This window comes from Lycorma delicatula, chromosome 1 (assembly GCF_047948215.1).
Source record: "Lycorma delicatula isolate Av1 chromosome 1, ASM4794821v1, whole genome shotgun sequence".
NCBI classification, from domain to species: Eukaryota; Metazoa; Arthropoda; class Insecta; order Hemiptera; family Fulgoridae; genus Lycorma; species Lycorma delicatula.
Genome location: NC_134455.1, coordinates 127780810 through 127805240, shown reverse-complemented (window position 1 = coordinate 127805240; position 24431 = coordinate 127780810). Strand labels below are relative to the sequence as shown.

The window sequence follows — 24431 nt, the reverse complement described above, 5'->3', positions numbered from 1 at the left end:
ATAAGGGAATAATCTATGAAGCCAGCATGTGTGACATCAGCAAAAAAAAAAAACAAAAAAAAAACACGTGTGTACTTATGTACGCACGTAAGAAATAATAATCCTCTGACGTGAATAAAAAAGAATTTTTTTTACGCATTCAAATTTGAACCGAGTCAAACGATCGATAGACGACATTAAATACGATGCATAAAAGTTTAAATAAATAACACTTAAAATTAAATAATATTTATTTTATACAGTTTAAAAAGTATTGAAGTATTCGTCGTCATATAAAACAAAGTTCGTCGAATATATTTTGATTAGTTTAGTTCCATTAATTCTTCGGATGACGATTGAATAGGCATTGGGGTTATCAGCGGCTTATGGCATGACAAATATGACACAAATAGTTTTATTTTAAAGCAGTGTATTTTATCAAAAATTTTGTGTGTGATAATTTAAAATGATTTACGCAAAATCAAGAATTTAACTGATGTGTGCTATTTTCTGTATTTAAAAAATATAATTTTATTAAAAAATTAAAAAATACATTAATGTAATCTCAACTTTTGATACACAATTTTTAAAAAAATTTAACAATTTACGCCGCAATATAAATAAAGATTTACGAATATGAACAACAATATACACAATTTAAAATATTTGTCTTCAGAAATCCGTGTTTATAAATATATATTTATTACGACTCCACATCTGTTACGTTTACAAAACGTGCTAATCACTTAATTGCAGTGAACGACTGACTAACTGAAGACTACACGCATGTGCGTAAAAACTGATCCATTTGGGCCTGCGCAAATCTTCATGGTGTGTTACGTCGGCGCGCGTAACTTCCGTAACTTGCTGAAAATACACTCTGATCAGTTTCTCGTAATGCGCCAAAAGAAGTATAACTTCAAAAATTTAAAGACATTTCATTTCTTTGAATTGTTTACATTTAATGAAAAAACGATCTATACACCTGTTTGTATTCAAATTCCTGTTTGTATTGGGGTGTTGACCAAAAACTGCGTACTATTTGAATAAAGCAAAAATTTATATTTGTTAACAATATCATTTAGCCTCTAAAAGATTCAAATTTATATCTCCTACAAGCATCGTTAATAGAATTGCTATTGTGGATATCTAAGAAATTACGTTACTCATTAATAAATACCTCCACTGTCAACCAATGATAGCAATAAAAAGCAAAAATATTACAAACACAATTACCAACAAAGATAAACAAATGCAGTCACCCGATAAGAAACTGGCCTCATCGACCTTCCCTGAAACGTCGTTTTGCACGTACACTATTACACCTCCAGTTCTAGAAGTTTCGTTACTTTATTACATCTGGCATAAAGATTATATCAATCTTGTAATTATTTAGTTCTCAATCATAAATCTATATCTCAGTTAATCCTACTATTTTAGGAAATAATTTTAAATAAACAGTTTCACTTAAGAATAAATCAAAAATTTTACGCATGCTCCTTATGTTTTGACGAATTAGAAGTAAAGATTTATCTTCCGTAAAAGAAAAAGAATAATGATAAAAATGTTAACAAAACACCATTTAAATTTATTGACATTACAGGAGCACCATTATTTCTGCACAAAGGAATTTTTCCGCTACGTAACCACAAGTATATGAAAGCCTTCTCATTTTACTTCCTTGTACGAAGTAAAGGATGTGTTGTGATTGCGAAAACTTTCGGTTTTCAGATTTCTACGGAAATATCCATTTTTACTAACCCTGACATTTTGACTAGTTTTGGCGTGACGTCTGGATGTACGTACAGACTCTGTATGTACGTTGTGTCTCGAATAATTCGAAAACGATTTGCCGTAGGATGTTGAAATTTTGAATTTAGTACTGTTGTAACATCTAGTTGTCTATTTCCCCTTTTGATTGCGATCGACTGGAACAAAAGTGTCCAAAAAGGCCATCGTGAGCTTTTGAACGATATATCATAAGGATATTACACCTTGGATCTTACAAGGGAAGGCACATCGGTTCGAATTCGACTTCATCTACTTTTTTTCAATTTAAATATGTTGATTTATTAATAATTATTAATCTCTGATTGTAAAAAAAATACGATAAATAAAAATTCAATAACAATAAAAAAAAGAAAAAAATATCAAAGTTATTAATGAAATAAAAATTTATGTACTATCCATTTTTAAAAAAAATCTGATGTGGACATCACATGACTTCCTTGTATGTCTATTAAATTACATTATACACATTTTTTATGCACTTTATTTAAACTTATTTCATTTGAAAGTGAGATACGATCCTCCAGTTCTTTAGTAAAGTGGACAGTTACACAATTGCTGAAATATTAGTTTTTATTAAAATCAAATATTTATACAATTATTAATTCAACAATCTTACATGAAATATTAGGACAGAAAGTCCCTTTATTACTCGTATTACTTACTAGATCAGTATTATTCGTATCTTCGTGAGTTGCTGATTAACAAAGGTTTTAGATTTCTGGTGTGTCGTATAAATAAAAGTTAATAATAATTAAACTATTCCGTTTAATGAACTCCTGTATACTGGTTACAAATGTTAATTTCGACCTATCGGTGTAAAATATTCCGTTTTTATTATTGATTATTTGGTGAATAATGAAATTGAAACAATCATACAGTTAAAAGAAAGATAACATGAAGAAATATATTTTAAAAAAACAACAAAAAGATAAATACGAAGAGGAAAAAAATGTTAAGAACAAAGGAAGAGTAAAAAAAAACGAGATGATAAATATAAAGAGGAAGAAAACGTTAAGACTAAGGAAAGAAAAGAAAGATTAACAGAGGATATGAATATAAAGATAGAGAAAATTTGAAAACTAGAGAACGTTCTCACAAATTAAGATCAGAAGAATTATATCAAACCAAAGAGCGATTAAACGATTGGCAACAAAAAACAAATAAACGAAATGATGATCAACTCCGACTTAGGTAGAATATTGTCCGACAATATCAGAGAAGTAATGAACTAAAAGAGACAAGAATTTTTTGCAACCAGGTCTGTTTTATTTATGAGGGTCTATTTTTAATGTAGTTAACTTTAATGTAGATAAAAAAGAAATCCCAGAATAATTAAATAAAATTAAACTAGAAAATCCAAAAATAGTACGATTCTAAATTATTTCATTTATTATTATTATTTCATTTCATTCAATTAATATTAAATAATCACATGTTTCACCAAATCTATTACATATACACATATGTAATAATGCCTAGTAAATTACATATATACACTTTTAAAAGTACATAAAATTTTATTTCACTAATAACTTCTGATTATTTTTCTCATATTTTTTTTTTTATTGTTATTATTGAATAATTATTCATTGAAAAAATTTTTTTACAAGCACGGGTTAACAATTATTAATAAATCAATATATTTAAATTAAAAATAAAATAAAAAAGGAGATGAAGTCTCATTCGAACGGATGTGCCTTTCCCTAAATACCCAAATATTTAATTAATTAAAATTTCATCTGGCTATAAATCTGGAATCAATGAAAATAAGTACCACTATGATATTTTGTTGAAAAGCTCTCAATGAGAGCATATTACTGCAGTTAATAAAAAGTTCAAAATTCAAATACTTTTGGATTTTGGGCTTTTTTGGATACTTTTGGTTCAGTCGATTTCAATTAAAAGGGAGGTGCACAACTAGATGTTACAACAGTCCTAAATCCAAAATTTCAACATAGTACGCCTAATCGTTTTTTAGTTATGCGAGGTACCTTCGTACAGAAGTCACACTAAAACTAGCCAAAATGGATTCAGGGATGACCAAAGTGGATATTTCCGTTGAAATCAGAAAACCGGAATTTTTTGCGATCACAATATTTCCTTTGCTTCGTACAAGGAAGTAAAATTGTGTATATGTAATTTAATAGGCGTACTAGGAAGTCATATGGTGTCTAAAACCGATTTTTTTCAATTCTCTTGCCACTGAAAATACTTTCTACGAACAGCTGAAAGATTTTCATTTATATACACTGGATTATCGTTTGGCAACCCCAGGTTCTTCGTTGAGAAGTCCCTTTTGACACGCCTTCTATTTAAGATCCTATCTTTTACGGATCATCTGGTAAAGCGAACTATAATCGTAGCTAGTTCTTTTTCTCGCTTTCAGATATCGAATAGTCAAAAGCTTTAGCAAAATTTTGAATTACTAAATCTAAATTTTCATTTTTCTGTTCGGGAATACCATTTCTAAATTATTCGTACAAAAATACTGTTACAGTTCACAAATTCTGTTTAGCAAAATTAAATTGTTATCCTTTTCCGTTTTTAGCTCACCTGACCGATCGTCAACCTTAGTTAAACGTATTGTATTTTTTCTTCTTGAGCTTCGATTTTTTTTTTGATAGCGCCCCAATTTCCCTGTGACATGTTTCGACCGAATACCCCAAATTTCTTTCCATTTCCCGATTCTCTCTGCGGATTTCGTTCAGTAACTTCACAATATCTTTCATCGTAATTGAACAGTCTTCAGCTGCCGATTGCAACGCAACATTCTTTTTTCAACCTCATCGTACGAGCGCTCAATCATAAATCAGTTGCTGTAATAATTTCAGATTCAGTATGGAACAAAAAAGCTAGTAATAGAAACTATGGCAATTAGAAAATCCTGACTTTTAGGTTTAAATATATGTTCATACTACTATGGTAGCAATTTATACATTGAAGGAATGATAGCGAGATGATTTTTATAATTTCATGTGAGGAAAATTTTGGATTGATTGAGATATCCAATAAAAAAATAGTAAGGTGTCTACATATAATCATCACATTTATATTAAATTTTATAATTTTCATCGTAACAGTTTTCCGGCATGAAAAATCTGATTTTTGCATCCTATCATCTTACAGTTTGTTTAATAGTAACAGTTTGTTTAAAGTAGTTCAGTTATTTTACCAAAACATGCAAACATAATGTTAAAATTTATTAAATTTAACACATACTCTCTTAGATATGGCATACAAATGTACCTTCTAGTGAAACAATGCCAGCTGAAGAATGTTTAGAGCGTAAGTATGAATTGCAAAAGTTGGGAGACTCCAACAACAGAAATAAAACATGACCAATAAAATAACCGGCAAGATTTCCAATTCTGCTACAAGTAGATAAGTAACTAGCATTACGTCTGTAACAAATCACATCGAAATAATTAAGCTTTATGCTAAATAAATTGTTAATCTAAACATTTCTGGTGAATTTATTATCGTTCAAGAATTTGATAAAATGTTTAAAATTATGCTGAAAACTAAACATACACTGGACTAAATAATTACTTCAAGAGATCACTGCCACTAAATAAAGCAAGAGAAAGAAAAACAAAGCAAGTGACCATTAATCAGAATGAAATTTGGTTTGATTTAGAAACTGTACATAATTTTAAGTATTTAGTGTTCCTGAAAGGACAATTGCATGGGAAGATTAGGTAGAATAAAACTGTTATATATATTAGATTAAATAAAAATTTATGTATATATATTGTGAGATGGGTGAACAACTTTTTCTCAAATTACTTGAAAATTTTTTTCTGAAGAACCTACGAGTGAAGTTATTGGCGGCACTCCTGGTACCACTACTAACTCTGAAAAAATAGATTTACATGCAATTTGAAAGGAAGTCGTGATTTGAAGTATTATTATGCTCTTAAATTAGTCTGTAATTTAAGAGAAGTTAGTTTCAGTAAAATATTTTGCTAAATTCAACTAGGTTTATAAACAAAAATTAATTTGTGAGCGAGACGTGTTTTTATCAGTGAGCAAAAATTATGGTAGTATCATGCTCCCAGCAGATATACTCAATGATAAATATTCATTGTTCTAAGTCAACATCATTCTGAGTGCATGTGGAAAGACACAGTCTCAATCACTCAAAAGTGATGAACATACAATGAACAAAAAACCAGATACACCTTTTCATTTCAAGTCACTAGCTTGACTCACTTGCAGAAGCAAACTGTAACAACACAGGATTACCAACCTTTGAAGAAAATATTACTTGCAGCATATGGATGTTGATTATCCCTCAACATATAATTGTATTTATATAGTTGTATAGTATTTTTTGAATATACTGTATGTTAGACCATAATAAAAAATAATAGATTAAGATGGGAGTATAGAGAGTTCCTATCTAAACAAAAAAACAATGAATAAAAGCAAACAAAATAACAATAAATAATAATATCACAAGAGATCAACATTAAATTACTACTTGCAGACTACTTAAATCATTTTGTTTAAAAATAAAATAGAACCTAAGAAGGTTATAAAAGATCCTCAATTGACAAAATTGCAAAGAATTCAGGGTTGTAAAGAATAAATATAAATTGAAAAGGTTTGACAAAAGAATATATTTAAATTTAAACAGCTTACGCGCCATAAAAAATGATGTTTATTTATTTATGTATTCATTATGTTAGTCATAAGCAAGCAATAGAAATAATTTCTAATTCTAAGATAATCAGGATTTACAGGTGAGAAATAAATGTCATCAATATGATAAATTGATTATGCTTTATGTAAAATCAGATGATTCATACCCTGATTAAAGGAGTTTCTCTTTGCGGATTGACTGTGCTCTTTCTCTGGTCTCTTTTCTTACCCTTCAGACTTTCTACCTTAGGTAGGTACTATGAAAATCTAGTAAGACACTCCCTCAGCAGTGGCAAGGATCACTTCACAGTGTCTGACTCACACTAGTGACAACTATAGCAATGCACTATGGCTTTAAGGTGATGAGTCTTATCGGTTGCAACCATTCATCTATTCATTCTGCCTACCATCATTCAAGGAACATTATTGTGGAAGGCATACATGATTAGAATAGGTAACATGTTTGATAGAGGTTGGCTGAGTAAAGGTTAATGCTACATTGGCTCTTTCATTGTCTGAAATTCTGACATTGCTAGGAATCCAGTGAAAACCTGTGTCTGTATTGTGGTTGATAAGAGCCTGAACTGAACGCTGTGGTATGTGATCAGTTTGAGGGCGAGAAGATGTCCTCCGTTAAAGCCACTACTGGCTAGGAACGGAGGGGGTGGTGTAGCGACTGGACACTCTACGAGGCGGGATCTTCTCCCCTCGGGGGGGAATCGAGATGTGGTTGATAAGAGTAGAAGCAAGCTTGTGAATATCAGCAATTACTATATAGTGAATGTGTCAGATAGCTCTCACACTTACTGAATCACACCAAACCAGAATGTGGTAGAAACCATCTGGAATAGGGTGAATGAAGAGTCATTCACCCAATTCCAGATGGTTAGGGCATATAGTGTCTTAATTATGGCATATACAGTAATTTAAAACTTACTGCATTGATTAGAACTGAACTTTTAAATTCAGACTGATCATCTTACTTAGACTCATTAATATAAATTATTATAACTGTGTTCACCTGGGATAAAAAAGCTTGCCACATCTTAAATTTTACTTGAAGTAAATAAAGTTACATAGGAAATCATAACTACAATTCTTAGTCAAACAAAAAAAAAGGTAAAATTTTGGTAGAAATCAACATGATGAAATTGTATAACAAAAATAAACCTTTTGAAAAAAAAAATCTCAGTGGTTTCCCGTTCTCCAGAAGTTGATTCAATAGGATCTGTAATATCTTACATTATGAAAAAAAATTAATTTCTCAATAGAAGCCAATAAAAAATACTAATTTTTGAAAATAATAATTTTGTTACAAAACATTTTTTATTTATATAGCTGTCAGGCAAGATAGAGTTTATAATAGCATCAAATTAACATAAAGAGAGGAAAATACAAATACAGTGTGACATTTTCATTAAAAACCCCACTGCAAAAATCTGTGTAGATTTCAAATGAAATTTTAATAACATTTTTTTAATAATCAATCATGTAAATGAATTCAAATGGAAAGGACAACCACTTCCAAGCCACATACATTGTGCTATAAAGCATTTTCATGAAATATGTAGCAGTACCAATCTGTTTTTAGCTGAAAATATTTAATTTCTATGACAACGTAAAAAAACCCTAAAATCTTGCAATTTATTATTGTTTTATGAATCTATTTATGTCTATGATGATGTAAGGATTCTGTTACTTTAAGGATTTCAGATCCAAAATGTGATATAGTTTTCTACCAAATAAAACATTCAATTTTTTTTAAATAAAAGGATTTGATTTATGTAGATATTTAGTGTTATTGACTGTAGCAGTTATCTGCAACAAATAAATAACATGCAGTAAATAGAAACACCCTTATATATTGTTGGTAATGGGATTCTGTTGATAAAAAAAATATATACAAAACTGATTTCCTTGAAGTCAATGAATAAATCACATGGAGATTTCTCCTTCTAAATTCAACTAAGAGAGGAATTCCATCTCAACTCCAGGTAGAGAGTAATTAGAACGCTGGACTTAACTAACCAATTGGAAAAGGCTGTAAAAGTAAATGATTCTTAGAATATATAAGAGCTGGCTAGTTAAAAAGAATCAAGCAACATTAATACTTCATTTCTGATATGAACATATTAGAAAAAATTGATAAAAAATCTGATCATCATAACTTTCAATTTATTACGTTGAATTCATTTGTGTTCCATATCTTTAGATAGTGGTTGTTGCAAAGATGTACTAATACTGTTTACTGCCTTGACACTATCATCTCCTACTAGCACACAACCAGATATCAAAACCAGAAGAAATAATGATCTTAGATTACAACTGGAAAAACACAGTAGAAAAATCTAATCCAGACTCATCAAAATGTCTTCAGTCATTTGACTGGTTTGATGCAGCTATCCAAGTTTCACTATCTACAGCAAGTCGTGTCATTTTGGTATACCCCATATATCCTACATCCCTAACAATTTATTTTACATATTTCAAATGTTGCCTGCCAGCACAATCTTTTCTTTCAACCTGTCCCTCCAATATTAAAGCGACTATTCCAGGATGCCTTAGTATGTGGCCTATAAATCTGTCTCTTTTTTAACTATATTTTTCCAAATGCTTCTTTCTTCATCGATTTGCCACAACAGCTCTTCATTTGTCACTTTATCCACCCATCTGATTTTTAACATTCTCCTTTAGCACCACATTTCAAAAGCTTCCAATCTTTTCTTCTCAGGTACTCTGATCATCCATGTTTAACTTCCATATAAAGCTACGCTCCAAACATATACTTTCAAAAAATCTTTTCCTGACTTTTAAATTAATTTTTGATGTAAAGAAATTATATTGCTGACTGAAGGATCATTTCACCTGTGGTATTCGGCATTTTCTATCGCTCCTGCTTCGTGCATCTTTAGTAATTCTAGTCCCCAAATAACAAAATTCTTCTACCTCCATAATCTTTTCTCTTCCTATTTTTACATTCAGTGGTCTATCTTCGTTATTTCTACCACATTTCATTACTTTCGTTTTAGTTTTGTTTATTTTCATGCGGTAGTTCTTGCGTAGGACTTCATCCATATCGTTCATTGTTCCTTCTAAATCCTTTTTACTCTCACCTAGAATTACTATATCATCAGCAAGTTGTAGCATCTTTATCTTTTCACCTTGTACTGTTACTCCGAATCTAAATTGTTCTTTAACATCATTAACTGCTAGTTCTATGTAAAGATTGAAAAGTAACAGGGATAGGGAACATCCTTGTCGGACTCCCGAAAAGTTCTTATTACGGCTTCTTTCTTATGTTCTTCAATTATTATTGTTGCAGTTTGGTTTCTGTAAATGTTAGCAATCTTTTTTCTATCTCTGTATTTGAACCCTAATTTTTTTAAAATGCTGAACATTTTATTCCAGTCTATGTTGTTGAATGTCTTTTCTAAGTCTATAAATGCCAAGTATTTTGGTTTGTTTTTCTTTAATCTTCCTTCTACTATTTAACTGAGCCCTAAAATTGCTTCTCTTATCCCTATACTTTTCCTGAAACCTAATTGGTCTTCTTCTAACACTTCTTCCACTCTCTTCTAAATTCTTCTGTACAGAATTCTAGTTAAGATTTTTGATGCATGGCGAGATTGTTAAGCTAATTATTCTGAATTATTTAGCTTAAGATTTTAAGCTAATTGTTCTGTATTCTTCACATTTATTTGCCCCTCCTTTCTTTGGTATCATGACTATAACACTCTTTTTGAAGTCTGATGGAACTTCCCCTTTTACATTTATATTACACACCAGTTTGTATAATCTATCGATTGCTTCCTCACCTGCACTGCACAGTTATTCTAAAGGTATTCCGTCTATTCCAGGAACCTTTCTGCCATTCAAATCTTTTAATACTCTCTTAAATTCAGATCTCAGTGTTGTTTTTCCCCTTTCATCCTCTTCGACTTCCTCTATAACACCATTTTTTAATTCATTCTCCGTATAACTCTTCAATATATTTCACCCACCTATCGACTTTACCTTTCGTATTATAAATCAGTGTACTGTCTTTGTTTAACACATTATTAGATTTTAATTTATGAACTTTCCTTAACTTTCCTGTATGGTCCATCTATTTTACCAATGTTCATTTCTCTTTACACTTCTGAACACTTTTCTTTAATCCACTCTACTTTCGTTAGTTTGCACTTCCTGTTTATAGTATTTCTTAATTGTTGATGGCTCCTTTTACTTTCTTCATCACTAGCATTCTTATATTTTCTATGTTCATCCATCAGCTGCAATATATCGTCTGAAATCCAAGGTTTTCTACCAGTTCTCTTTATTCCGCCTAAGTTTGCTTCTGCTGATTTAAGAATTTCCTTTTTATCATTCTACCATTCTTCTTCTACATTTTCTACCTAATCTTATTTACTCAGATCTCTTGCGATGTCCTCCTCAAAAATCTTCTTTACCTCCTCTTCCTCAAGCTTCTCTAGATTCCACTGATTCATCTGACACCTTTTCTTCAGGTTATTAATTAAATTTCAATCTACATTTCATTATCTCTAAATTATGGTCGTTATCAATGTCTGCTCCAGGGTAAGTTTTGCAGTCGACGAGTTGATTTCTAAATCTTTGCTTAACCATGATATAATCTATCTGATACCTTGCAGTATCGCCTGGCTTTTTCCATGTGTATATTCTTCTATTATGATTTTTAAACTGTGTGTTGGCAATTACTAAATTATACTTCATGCAAAACTCTATATAAGTTGGTATCCTCTTTCATTTCTTGTGCCCAGCCTGTATTCACCCACTACATTTCCTTCCTTGCCTTTTCCAATACTTGCATTCCAATCTCCAACTATTATTAAATTTTCATCTTCTTTTATGTGTTTAATTGCTTCGTCAATTACCTCGTATACACATTCTATCTCATATCATCATCATGGGCGCTTGTAGGGATATAGATGTTAACAATCGTCAGTTTACATTTCGATTTTATCCTTATTACAAAGATTCTATCACAATGCATTTTTAAATACTCTACTCTCTTCTCTATCTTCTTGTTCATTAAGAAACCTACTTCTGCCTGCCCATTATTTGAAGCTGAGTTAATTACTCTAAAATCACCTGACCAAAAGTTGTATTCCTCTTCCTACCAAACCTTGTTAATTCCTACTACATCTACATTTATCCTATCCACTTCCATCTTTAAATTTTCTAACCTACCAACCTTTTTTAGACTTCAAACATTCCATGCTCCAACTCGAAGAATGTTATTTTTTAATTTTCTGGTGACCCCTTCCTTAGTAATCCCCATCTGGAGATCTGAATGGGGGATTAGTTTATCTGCGGAATATTTTACCAAGGAAGGTGCCTCCATATCATTGTTAAATGAAAATGCAGAGAGCTACGTTTTCTTGGAAAAAAAGCAACTGTAGTTTTCCATTGCTCTTAGCTGCGCAATACTCAGAGGATTGAGTAATGTTGATATGGCCGTTTAAGACGTCCCGACCTATACCCTTACAACTACTGAAAGAGCTGCTGCCCTATTTGAGGAATCTTCCTTAGTCTGGCTCTCAACAGATTCCTCTTCGATATGGATGCACCTTCAGTCCAGCTATTCTATATCACTGAGTACTCAAGCCTCCTTACCAACGGCAAGGTCTCATGACTCATAGAGGAGTAAAATGTAGTAGGAGATGCAATTATGTATATTGTAACGGGTAGGAAAGTTTCCAGAAAGAAGAATCTAGAAGAAAAGACAAATGGTTTCATTCTAGAAAAGGATTTATGAAAAAGCATAGAAGGTTCAAACAATGAAAATTATTATGTTCAAATATTTAAAAGGATGCGTCAGGTACTGGTACTGCAGGTCAGCAGATATAAATACTGCCAGGGACCAGAGAAGAACTGCTACCAGTTTGAGTTCAGTTCAGTTTGCGATAAAAGCAATTACGGTGTATGGGAGCATTCAGAGTAAGTGTTTGGTGGTGAAGAGTGAAGAGTGGTGACAAGTGAAGAGTGGTTCATGAGTATTTCATTTTGAACAGTGGTTGTAAACAAAAACCTGTTTGGTGAGATATCTGTGAACAAGAGTGAAAGTGAAATTATTCTGTTCATTTATAAAGTGCAGATTTTTCTACTGTTATTGTTAACTCAATTCAGTGGAACCTCACTTAATGAGCGTAATTTGTTCTGAAATCTTACTCATAAAGCGAAACACTCGTTTATCAAACCAATCTTTACCATAGGAATCAATGTGAAATACGATAATGTGTTCCATTCCAAAAAAATACTCAAAACAAATTTATAATGTAATTTATTATTTATAATACATCCTTTTTTACAAGAAAGTTGTCTAAAGACATTTCTTTTTGCCTACACTTCAAAATCTGGTGAAAATAAGACACATAATTAGTTTCAAATAAAGTTGCAGCACGCATAGCTACTACCTTATTAGAGTGATGCTCTCTCAATATATGATGCAACAGTTTCCCATGCTTTCAGCATCTCCCTTATTTCATTGGAAGGTTGTTGTTCTGCTGAGGCTGTTATCTCCTGCTCTCCTGACGAAATCTTCTCCACAACTTGTGACACAGAATGCAGCTCCATAAGCTCTTTGGTGGTCAGCTCCTGGTTATGCTTTTCCACTAGCTCATCAATGTTGTTGCTATCCACCTCCAGCCCCATAATCTTGGCCAGAGACACGAACTCATTGATTACAAGCTCTATAGGCACTTCCTGAAATCCCTCGGAGTTACATTTGACAACTCTGTCTGGCCAAAGCTTTTTCCAAGCAGAAATAAGAGTTATTTTGGTAACCCCCTCCTATGCCTTATTGATCATCTTGAGGCAGACAATGATGTGAAATTGGTTTTTCCAAAACTCCCTGAGAGTGAGATTGGTTCCTGCAGTTACCTCAGAACAATGCTCAAAGAGTGCTTTAGTGTAGAGCTTTCTAAAATTTGAAATGACCTGCTGTTCCATAGGCTGCAATAAAGGAGTGGTGTTGGGAGGCAGGAACTGGATCTTGATGAATTTAAATTCTTTAAGGAGATTGTCTTCTAGGAGGATGTGCAGGATCTTGTCCATAACAAGCAAGGCATGGAGTGGCAAATTCATCTCAAACGAATTTTTTTTACAGACAGACCAAACACTTCATTGATCCAATCTGTAAAAAGTTAACTTGTCACCCAAACCTTGTTGTTGGACCTCCACATGACATTTAACTTGCTCTTCTGAACTTTATACTTCTTGAAGGATCGTGGATTGTCGGAATGGTAAACGAGCAGCAGTTTAATTTTCAAATTAACACTGGCACTTGCACAAAACAACAGCGTGAGACGGTCTTTCAATGGCTTGTGGGCCGGCAATGCATTTTCCTATGATGTAATATAAGTTATTTTTCCAGAAGAGACCCTTCTCATCACAATTAAAAATCTGCTGCGGCAGGTTACCCTCAGAATTCACAGCTTCTTGAATATGCCGATGAAGCTGTCAGCTGCCTCTATGTCTGAGCTTGCTGCTTCTCTGTGTCTAACAACGCTGTGGATGCCAGTTCTTCTCGGCTTGCCTTGAATACTTCTTGTACGTCCATTGATGATCCTGGAATTTTCTTAATGAAATCGGCAAAAATTAGTTTTGCCTTCTCAAAATTATGTTTTCGTTAATAGTGTTGCAATGCATTTGCTTCTCGTTGATCCGAATAAGAAGCAATCTTTCAACATCGTCGAGAATACGTGGCCGTTGCATAGAAATTCTTGTGAAACTCTTCGTAGCATCAATCTCCTTAATCTTATTCTTGTTTTTGAGAATAGTGCAAATCGTTGTTGTAAACCGATGGTATGTGTGTGCTAGGTCAGCCACACTCACACCTCGTTCTCGCGTATCAATGATTTGACGTTTGACTTCTACGGTGATGTTTCTTTTCTTACCCCTGTCTTACGGCATTTTCTTTGGGGACAAACATGAAAGCACGCTTAAAATCTGCACTAAAAAAAAGTACACAACTACAACAAATATAGAACTTTCACAAGCGACAGTAAGACACTAAAGCTGAACGAGCGCTAATCACATACTGATAGCCGAAATGCAGGCAGGATGTGACGTCATGATGTCTCCATGTCACTCGTTTTACGAACATCGCATAAGGGAGCCATTTTTTTTACATTTTGTTTTGCTCGTTATGCGAATCACTCGTTTTGGGAGGTGCTCGTTAAGCAAGGTTTAACTATATTTGTTTCTGTTAGCTGTTATAAACTATACAGAAAATTATAATTATACATTTGTATTAAAATTTAGTGGATATTAAATTAATTTTGTATTCAATTTGAATTATTTTGTATAAATTATTTAAAAATAATAACTGTATTTATAAGAAAATTTTACGTGTGAAATCTTGCAATATCCTTGTCGAACCGCGAACACGAGACAATTTGAATATAGCATGAAAAAGGAGTAGAAATATTCGCAGTAACTGAAGAGATATAGGTAACAATCTCTAACTGTATGATCAATAGGTACCTTAAAGTAACTATTCCTTTCTTTCTTTTCCTGTTTAGCCTCCGGGAATTACCGTTCAGGTATTACTTCATGGTCTCAGTTCGACCATTTCTGAGATGTGTGGTTAATTGAAACCCAACCACCAAGAACACCGGTATCCGCGATCTAGTATTCAAATCCGTATTGAACTTCCGTACTTGAACGCTGGGACTCTCGACTTCCAAATCAACTGATTTGGGAAGACGCGTTCACCACTAGACCAATCCGGTGGGTAAAGATTTTTATCAGCATTCTCATATGCTGAGGATACCAGTTTAGTCATTCATACCTTAAAATAGTCGTTCTGCAGTAGAAAAGTGTGATTACTTGCTTTTCTTTAGCCCACAATGTTATTTTTTTCATGTTTGTCCTCAAATCTTGCATCCTTATTTAACATACTTCCTGACATTGCCTATTAATGAAATTTTGTACAGTTACTAAGGTCGGTGACAATACAACATTCCACCATTATTTGAATATTTGATTAACATTAAAGTCGTATGACAATATAATATTCAACCACTACTTTTGTAAACATCCCTCCCGGTACGGCGGTAAATTAAGGGTGCAGGTTTAAGAAATTGCAAAATCTGCAAAACGGCTACGCGAGGTTTTTGGGGTCGCAGATGACAAATCCGATAGCCATTTTACATAAAAAAATGACAAAAACTGATACATGTGTGTGTATATATATATATATACACAACAGATGATTTTAATTAAGCTCCTTAATTAATAATTTAAGTAAATGAAATAAAAACTTCACTATTTCGTTATTTTGTATAGTAAATATTTGATTGAAAATTTGTTTGATATTTTATAAATACATTGAGATTTCAATATATGTTATCTTATGAAAACCAAATTAACTTACTAATTAAACTCATGTAATGTGATAATAATTTGATTATGGTATGACTAAAAAGTATAACGCAAGGTTTTAACAATTTTAAAACATTTATTTTTATTTTAAAAGTACAAAATTATTTGTTAAAAACATGCCTGTTCTTATAAAATCCAAAAGAAAAATGTGATAATAAACTGTTACTTACTTTTTAAGAACAGCAAGGGCCCATCCACTAATTGCCATATCTTGTGAAGCAGATAAGAAATTCAATATTAAAAAAAAAATTGTAATTAAATTGATTTCACATTTTTCACCATTATTCAGCCAACTATTAACTTTATGTGATAAATACAACATGTTTAAACCTATTAAATATTGTGTCAATATTAACCAAGATTTCCGACGTTCAAATTTTTTTATAACATGACTATGCTCTATGAATGGTGCCCACAACAGTCGTAAGTGGAATGGCCAAGATGATAAACTGAATTGTGCCTGTAAAAAAAAGTTATTTTAAATATTACTTCAATAATTTACTGCATGTTTTGAATATTTTATTATATTTAGTGTACATAAATTATATTTTTTATTCCATTGTGATTTTCTTTAAAATCAAATGTTCACTTTCTCCTTATACTCCTATTCTCCGATAACCCTTCTTAAGTTCGCATCACTTCTACCTGGCTTAGGAAAAATGCTTAATCTCTTGGGCGCCAGTATCTACTAAAGTTCACTTTCTTTACTTAATTATACGTTTGTAGAATTGGCGGATGGCGGAATAGAAGTAATACGTTTTTTCTTTGTGTTCAAAGAAGATTTATTAATATTTTGATATGTAATGCTTATTATTTATAAAATAAATAATATAAATCAAGTTAACTGACTTTCTTCTTTAAAATGTAATATAAAACGTAATTACGGTATTCCATATTATATGCGTGATATTACAAGAAGCCAAGGTGAATGGAATCTGCAAACACCGATACAAAAAAAAAATAATAATAATTCGAAACACGAAATCAGTGGCGGCTCGAAGCTAAAATTAGTAGGGTGCTGCTCCAAAAAATCTTTTACTGGTCCTTTTCAAGGCCATGGTTACAGTTTTCTGTAAAATAAAAGAACTGGAAAAATGAATCAAATAAAAATGCTTGAAGCAGAATAATAATGTAATTCTATCGCATTCAAGAATATGGTACACGGTTTAACCGAATAAATAATAAAGTGTCAATACAGACAACATTTTTTAGAATTATTAGATAATATGATCGATATCATGCCAAAGATACTCGAGCGCATGCTGCTGCAGAGGCTGACCAGAGTTATTAAGGGGGGACTTTCTGATAAACAATCCGGTTTTCGCAGAGGAAGATCTGTTTTGGACGCGCTATCGAAAGTTGTTGGTACGGCAAGGAGAATCATTGGAGGGAGGAAGATCTGCGTGCTCGTGGCGCGTGACGTTCGCAACGCATTTAACTGTGTGACCCATGACACCATTAGGACTGCGCTGGAGAGTATGAGAGTTCCCCCTTATCTAAGAAGGATAACTCTCTCCTATCTCAGTGAGCGTAAATTGATCTGCGAAGTGAAGGACGGAGCGGTCAAACTGTGTATAGATAGAGGAGTTATACAGGAGATAAAGGAGGATACAAGAGTCGATCCTTGGGCCGGCCCTTTGGAATATAGTGTGTGATGGCGTATTTCACACTCCTCTATCGCCGGGCGTCACTCTCGTAGGTTACGGAGACGACTTGGCCCTCGTGGTGGAGTCGAGTACCCTGAGAGATTTCATCGCTCAGATACAAGGCTCATACACAACAATCAAAACCTGGATGGCCGGAGTCGGGTTAACTATGGCTCCAGATAAGACTGAGATTGTTGTGATTACAACAACCGTGCAAAGGCCAAAATTGAAGATTGTGCTGGAGGGCCAAAGTATAGTTTCAAGGACTGCGATAAAATATCTTGAAATACGTGTGAACACCAGGATGCGTTTCGGCACCCACGTCTTGGAGGCCTGCTCAAAGGCTGAAAAGGTCATGCGTCTGGTTGCCAGATTATTGCCGAACTGTGGGGGACCGAGGCAGCAGAGGAGGAGGCTACTGTCTGGAGTGATATACTCCACCTTACTTTACGGTGCCGAGATTTGGGGAGGGGGTCATTAGATACGGCATATACAGAGGTGCTCTCGAATCAATACTCAGAAGGAGCTGCCTCCGTATTACAGCTGCTTATCGCACGGTTTCTCGAGAGACAGTCGAAGTGTTGGCGGGAGTATTACCTGTCGATTTGGAGATCACCCGCAGAAAGAAGATAAAAGACCAACGGGCGTCAACACCTCCAGAAAAAAGGAGAGTGGCTAGCTCCATCATGGAAGAAATAAGAAGAAAATGGCAGATGCGGTGAGACACACAAATTATAAAAGAAACGACATGAAAACATCAACGTTGAACCGAGACGTACGATTTCACGTACAATTCAACTAAATGCAATAAAATCACATATGAAGTCAGCCGCCGACTACTTGGCGGCAGACATAATATTTTTTTGCCTATATGACGTTATAAGTGTGCATTCAATTAAGTACAAAAACCTCTAGGATTTACAATCCTAATTATAGCAATGAATCTAGAAGAGTTCCACTAAACTGACAATTTTAGTGGTTAGATGATGGCAAAAAAAATAACTGATGGCTACTCCAGATGGTAACCAGAAATGGGAATTCATCTTCACTAAAAGTAGAGGTGTGGAGCAAAATTCTGGAAAATCCCAACAATCATGCTTGAAGGTATTGGAGGCTTTTGAAAACCCTTCACACAAATGAAAAATACATAACATTAAACATAAATTCACTCTTGAAAATTGGTTAACTCAAGCATCTCATCAACACATTAAACTCTCAGAAAATCTTAGTAATAGCATTACAAGAGACCAGGTACCTAGGTACCTGATTTGAATCAGAAAACTTTAGAATATACAAAGGTAAACTAGGAATACGGTTCTAAGGAAATCTGCCACATCTGGGTGCAGGTTAGCAGTAAACCAAAACATAATAAACTCAATGATGAACTTTAGATCCTTGTCAAACTGACTGTTGTAACTAATGCTTAATGCAAATAAAATCTATATCCTAATAAAAGCACAGCCTAATTAATTCATACAATAAAGGAACCTAAAAAAAAATGTAGAATTCTGGGAGCTCCTTGAAACCGAAATGGATTTTGAAAACTCCTGAAGATGAAGTTATGAGGAAAAACTTAGTGAAAAACATGTTGAGTTTCAAAATTATCATGTTGCCATTTCCAAACTAAATATCAGAGAAAAGATGATATTACCTGATAATTCTAGCAGAAGGTTTAAAAACTGCCAAGATCAAATCAATATATTGAAGGAAATTGAAGAAAAACGAACTTATGAGTTACATTTGAAAAAACAGAATTATAGCAAATATTAATAATCTATTCAAATACCTGAATGAAAGATATTTTAAAATTAAAAGACTTAAAGTTTCAAGTACCTTGGAGAAATAATAGAGACTAATGGCTAGATGAAGAAGCCAATAAAAATCAGGATCACACAACTCACAAAAGCTTGTCTTATCACCAAGAATATATAAAACTAGAAACGAATCAAGAAAGGAGAAACTGAGGCATTACATAATACTGGTTAAGACTTGAGGTACTGTACACGACTGAATGCATAATCTTAGACCAAGCAGAAATAAACTTAAAAATGTAGAAAGAAAAGTTCTAAAGCCCAGAAAGGCAGAAGGTGATTAGAAACTATGAAAAATGATGAATTTTACCAGATAGACAAACTTATAGATGCAGTTAGGAAGTGCAGACTTTCCTTCTACAAATACTTGAAAATCATCAAAAGCAGAGTAACCAAGAAAATGAGTTTGACCACTGAAACAACTACAAAGTAGTTCAAACAGATCAAAAAAGATTTAAAAACAGGTAAATATCGAAACACACAAAATCACATACAGGGACATGTTCAGATAAAAACTGAAAACTAAAAGGATTCTAGAAGAAAAGAAAAAGAGATGAATGGACCCAGTAAAGGCAAAAACCCTCAAGCAAAATGAAAAAAGTACTGGAAACAAAAGAAAAGAGATGCTAACAATTATTTTTTATGGTCTTACAGAGACCAGTGTGGTTTGATTAAAAAAAAATTAATTCATTAAGAAACAACAATTTAAATGTAACATTACAGAGAAGCTAAGGCTAAAAATAATGGTAATTAAGTTCTAGGTACTGCTTTTTTTAAATTACTGATAGTTTAAAAAAAATTGATTTTTCTTTAAAATTTTTGTTTTCCTCAGTTATTTCACGACTATGTCAAGTTAACATTTAGCAGTACGTTAGAGAGCAATGATTCATCCACTTGGTTAAATAAATTGTAACGAAACCAGAAATGAGAATAAATATGGATGAGGAGAAGGTTAACATATCACAATTAAAGCATTGTTGAATTGTAAAAATATTTGTTGTTAAAGAATTCAGTAAAAATTCTTATCCCTAAGCAGTGCTTGCCAAATGTTTTTGATTCTTAGCACCCTTGCAGAATCCAGATTTTCGGAAGATACTCTATGTTAAAATCTAATAAATATACTTTGTAAGGTAGCCAACATTTTTTTCAAGGGTAATATAAAAATAAATGAAAGACATTTTAAATGTAATGTAAACCACAAATTCAACTAATTATAATACTTAGTTGGATGGACAAACGTGTTGAACGCTGTACATTTTCTTAAATTGTGGAATTAAACTGGACACAGCCACTCTCAATTCCTTCTACACATTGATTTTCACTCTATACTTGGATTTTATCACAGTGAATGCCTGAAACCCAGCATCCTACAATGAATTAATCACTGATGTGAAAACAGATAAACAGGTGTTTTGTGCGATTCTGCAGCTCTCTGAAGGATTAAGTTTGTGGGGTCAAGATTTGTGAAAAGTTTAGATGGTATAACTTTCACATGTATCATAAAAGGTATTAGTGAACTGCTTGGACTGTACTAGTTCAAATTTGTAGTAGTGTCTTTTCCCATAGTTTAAAAGAAGATGCCTTTCCTATCAGTTAGAAAACAGCCACAGTCTCCCCAGTTCTAAAAATAGGGAACTCCTTCGATATTAAAAACAGGTCTATTTCTGTTCTTAACATTGTATATTAGGTTTTTTAAAAAAATTATTCATAGACTATTTTATTTGGTTAAATGACTAATTCAATCTTTCCTTTTCAGCATTGTTTTGTTAAATATAAATCAACAACAATTATTCTTCTAAAATTGATCCTTTCGGGAATCATATTCCTCTCCACTATACAAATTATATTAATCCGATCAACCCAAATACAGAACTTTTAATTTTATTTTATTAATGACTTCTTCATATTGTATGTATATGCAATTTTTAATTTTAATTTACAATTTAAAATTTTTTAATTTAAAAAAAAATTGGTTTTATTTAATTGAAAAAGATCTTTTAACAATTTTAAATCTCATGTATGTTATAGGGTTTTAAATTTTAATGTGTAATTTGCAATGAATGATTTGAAAAATTATATAGGGGTACTGATGATGCAAGGTACTCGCAAAAGTGCTCTTGCTTGGATTATGGAATAAAGTAGGTGTCATCCTATTTTATTTTATTAATTCTGTTCTTGGGTTGATTGGATTAATATAAATCAACAACAATCTGCAGAATCAAGAGATTCTGTAGTCCCTGCATGAAATGTTAAGATATCTCCATGCATCACCAAGTATATTTGTGTTTGTGCAGATCATCCTCATAGCTCATAGACTCCTGGAGACTGATTAACGATATATAAAATCTGTAGTGAAGGCAGTTCCACAGAAATAACAATAATTATTATTGTTACAATTTTTTATGAAAAATGGAGTAGCGTAATTATATCTGCCTGAAGTTGTCAAAAAAATGAATAAATATATGTATTATTAAAAGTAATATTATTTTTGAATTAGAGTGGGAGATTAGGTCACTAAGCGGGTAGGAGTATTAACTTCCTTTTAAGTGGAATGATGAAGAGAATACAATGCTTAAAGATAAAATGTAAATTAAATAAAATTTTAAGAAAAAACTACCTGTTCTGCATATGAACTTCTACTTTTTAATAAGAAAGGAATTGATGCAGATAAACCCACCGGAATGCTTTGTAAAGTATTCAGAAGAAGTAATAGTAAGATATTATATTTGTCTGCAAAGAACGACGATACAAAATTAGTATTAATCTCTTCCGCATCTACAAAGGTTTCAGCATCATAGTCATCATCTTCATTATCATCATCATCATCATCGTCATCGTCATCATTATCATCATCATCATCAATCCATGTGGCATTGGTTTTTTTCCCAATAACTGATATTAGATTATGCTGAGAAACTGATTTACGAGGGCCAAGACTTTTCAAATTTTCTATATTTTTTATACGCTTTCGAAATCTTTCAGCATAATCAGTATGATTGTTCATTGCATTTCATTTAATCTCCTATTTTATTCCCCTCTAAAAAAATAAAAAAATAAACTCTTTCAATAAATGCTTAAAAATGTGTTAAGTTAAAAAAAGTCATAAAGATTAAAATATCTGTTACCACATGATGTAGCTCAAGCACTTAAAAATGGTTTTGGAAATAATACATTTTTCAAAAACATGCATTATATCACCACTATATATCTTTAACAAGTTGGCTGCTCCAATGTTTAAGAAAATGCTTTTCTCAGGGACCACATGAGTAAAACACAAAATATTATCAATTAACAATCATATATTGAGAAAATATAAATAAAGAATTTATATAATTTAGCAAGGATTAAAAAAAAAGTGAGGACCACCTGTAATCCTCACGGCCTACCAGGGAAAACATTTTCTTCATAGGCTGTGTGTATTGTAGGTGATCCTCATTTAAATTCTATTAAAATTTGAATAATTTTTGATTAATACTTAATTTCCACAGTTAACTTTATTTCTTAATTAGTTTTTGAATATGTTTAGAGAAGCAAGGTAAACACATAAAATTTTCACATGCACTACACATTGTTGTCATTAAATAGAAATTTTTTTGGACATGCAGATGACCACGAACAGTTGGACGCTTCTGAATGGCATAATATACAGCTTCTTCTTATGCATCTATTATGATTATCTCTGTTATTTTTTGGCTGGAACACATGTTCAAGTGCTGAGTTATGTTCTTTGTTACATACTCCTGGGGTGACTTCCTTATTACAGTTTTTATCAATCTGCAACACAAGTTCTCTGAATTCTGAAATCTGTAACTTTTTGTGATGAAATGTATTGTAGATTAACCATACATTAACAACTGATATATTAAGTAAAAGTTCAAATGCCACTTTGTGGTATCACCTTATGGTTCGACGCAGTGGTGTTAAGTAGTTTGCCGTTTGGTCCGATATATCAATGCCTACTAAAATATCACTACACAATATCAAAAATATCAATATAAATAAAACTGTATTCACTAAAACTAACAGTTAGAATTATAAATGTAAAAAGAAACGAACAGAAAAATCACTAAGCTGCACTATCATGAGTAGAAATAATGAAAAGGACAATTTTTTTGTTTGTGTAGCTATATCTACAACTGCCACGTAGATATGGCGCTTGGATACAAATTTTGAACAGATTATTACTGACAGGCATTTAATAATTACAATGCATTCTCAGCATTCCTACAAAAGTGATGGGTGAATACGCTTCAGTAATGTTTGAGGAATCATCATGGATACTCAAAGCCTGTATGGAATAACCGGCTGAAGATCACATGTGCATCTCATGGCAACCAACCTGTTAAGATATCCTCTGCTACTGCTTTCCAGTAAGGTCTTGTTTACTAGTAAGTTGATAATGGCTTAGGCAAAACACAAGTAGTGTGAAGGCATGTACTCATGACATGTGTAAACTGGCTTTCTGGTGCTGGAATGAACTCGCTAAATAATTTAATATTTTCCTATTTACTTTGTAACTATTCTGGAACTCTACAAAAACAAAATCAATTACTTCTAACCTTATAACTTAGTCGTATCATAGCCAAATTAAATTTTCTTAAGTATTTTCTTTTTCAGAGATTTTATATAAAGTAATTACACAAAATAAATTAATCAGAAAAAAGTTATGCACTAAAGTTATAATAGTTGAACTCTGAATACTCTTTTTCAAAATATGCTTAAGTCATTCTTTTTATTTGGGCTCTTCTAGAATCTTTTTAGAAACTAAACACAAAAGTGATTACATTTTTAAAAAGGCAATACAACAAAACTGATTAGGTAATTATCTGAGATTAAAATGTAAGTAATTTATTTTCAGTTTAAATTGAAAATACATTTACAAACTTAGAAACTCTGTAATATATAGCAGCTATATTTTAAGATGATTTCATTCAAATGGGAACTGTAGCAATATAAACAACCCTTTTCCCTTCTTAGAGAAAAGGGGAAAAGTGCATGCATTATTCTGTTCAGAATTTTCATTCTAATCTCCTCAATTAAAGTACTGATGAATGGCTTGAACTCATTCATAGCAAGAGGTTGATTTTATTCAACTTCTAAATTAAAGTATTATTATATTAAGTATATATATATAAGGGATAGATAGAAAGGTTTT

At 32.3% G+C, this 24431-nt stretch overlaps 1 protein-coding gene across 2 annotated transcripts in view; it reads right to left on the bottom strand.

Moving 5' to 3' along the window:
* The window catches only part of LOC142318181 (acetyl-coenzyme A transporter 1-like), a 64251-nt gene that overhangs the window by 32325 nt on the left and 7495 nt on the right, over nucleotides 1-24431 (bottom strand). For both annotated transcript variants that reach the window (XM_075354734.1, XM_075354733.1), the window contains exons 2-4: nucleotides 21894-22313; nucleotides 15990-16279; nucleotides 5017-5171 (exon numbers count right to left, since the gene is read on the bottom strand). In XM_075354734.1, the coding sequence (XP_075210849.1) occupies nucleotides 5017-5171; nucleotides 15990-16279; nucleotides 21894-22280 (832 nt within the window). In that variant the 5' untranslated portion in view covers nucleotides 22281-22313. The remainder of the gene's footprint in view (nucleotides 1-5016; nucleotides 5172-15989; nucleotides 16280-21893; nucleotides 22314-24431) is intronic.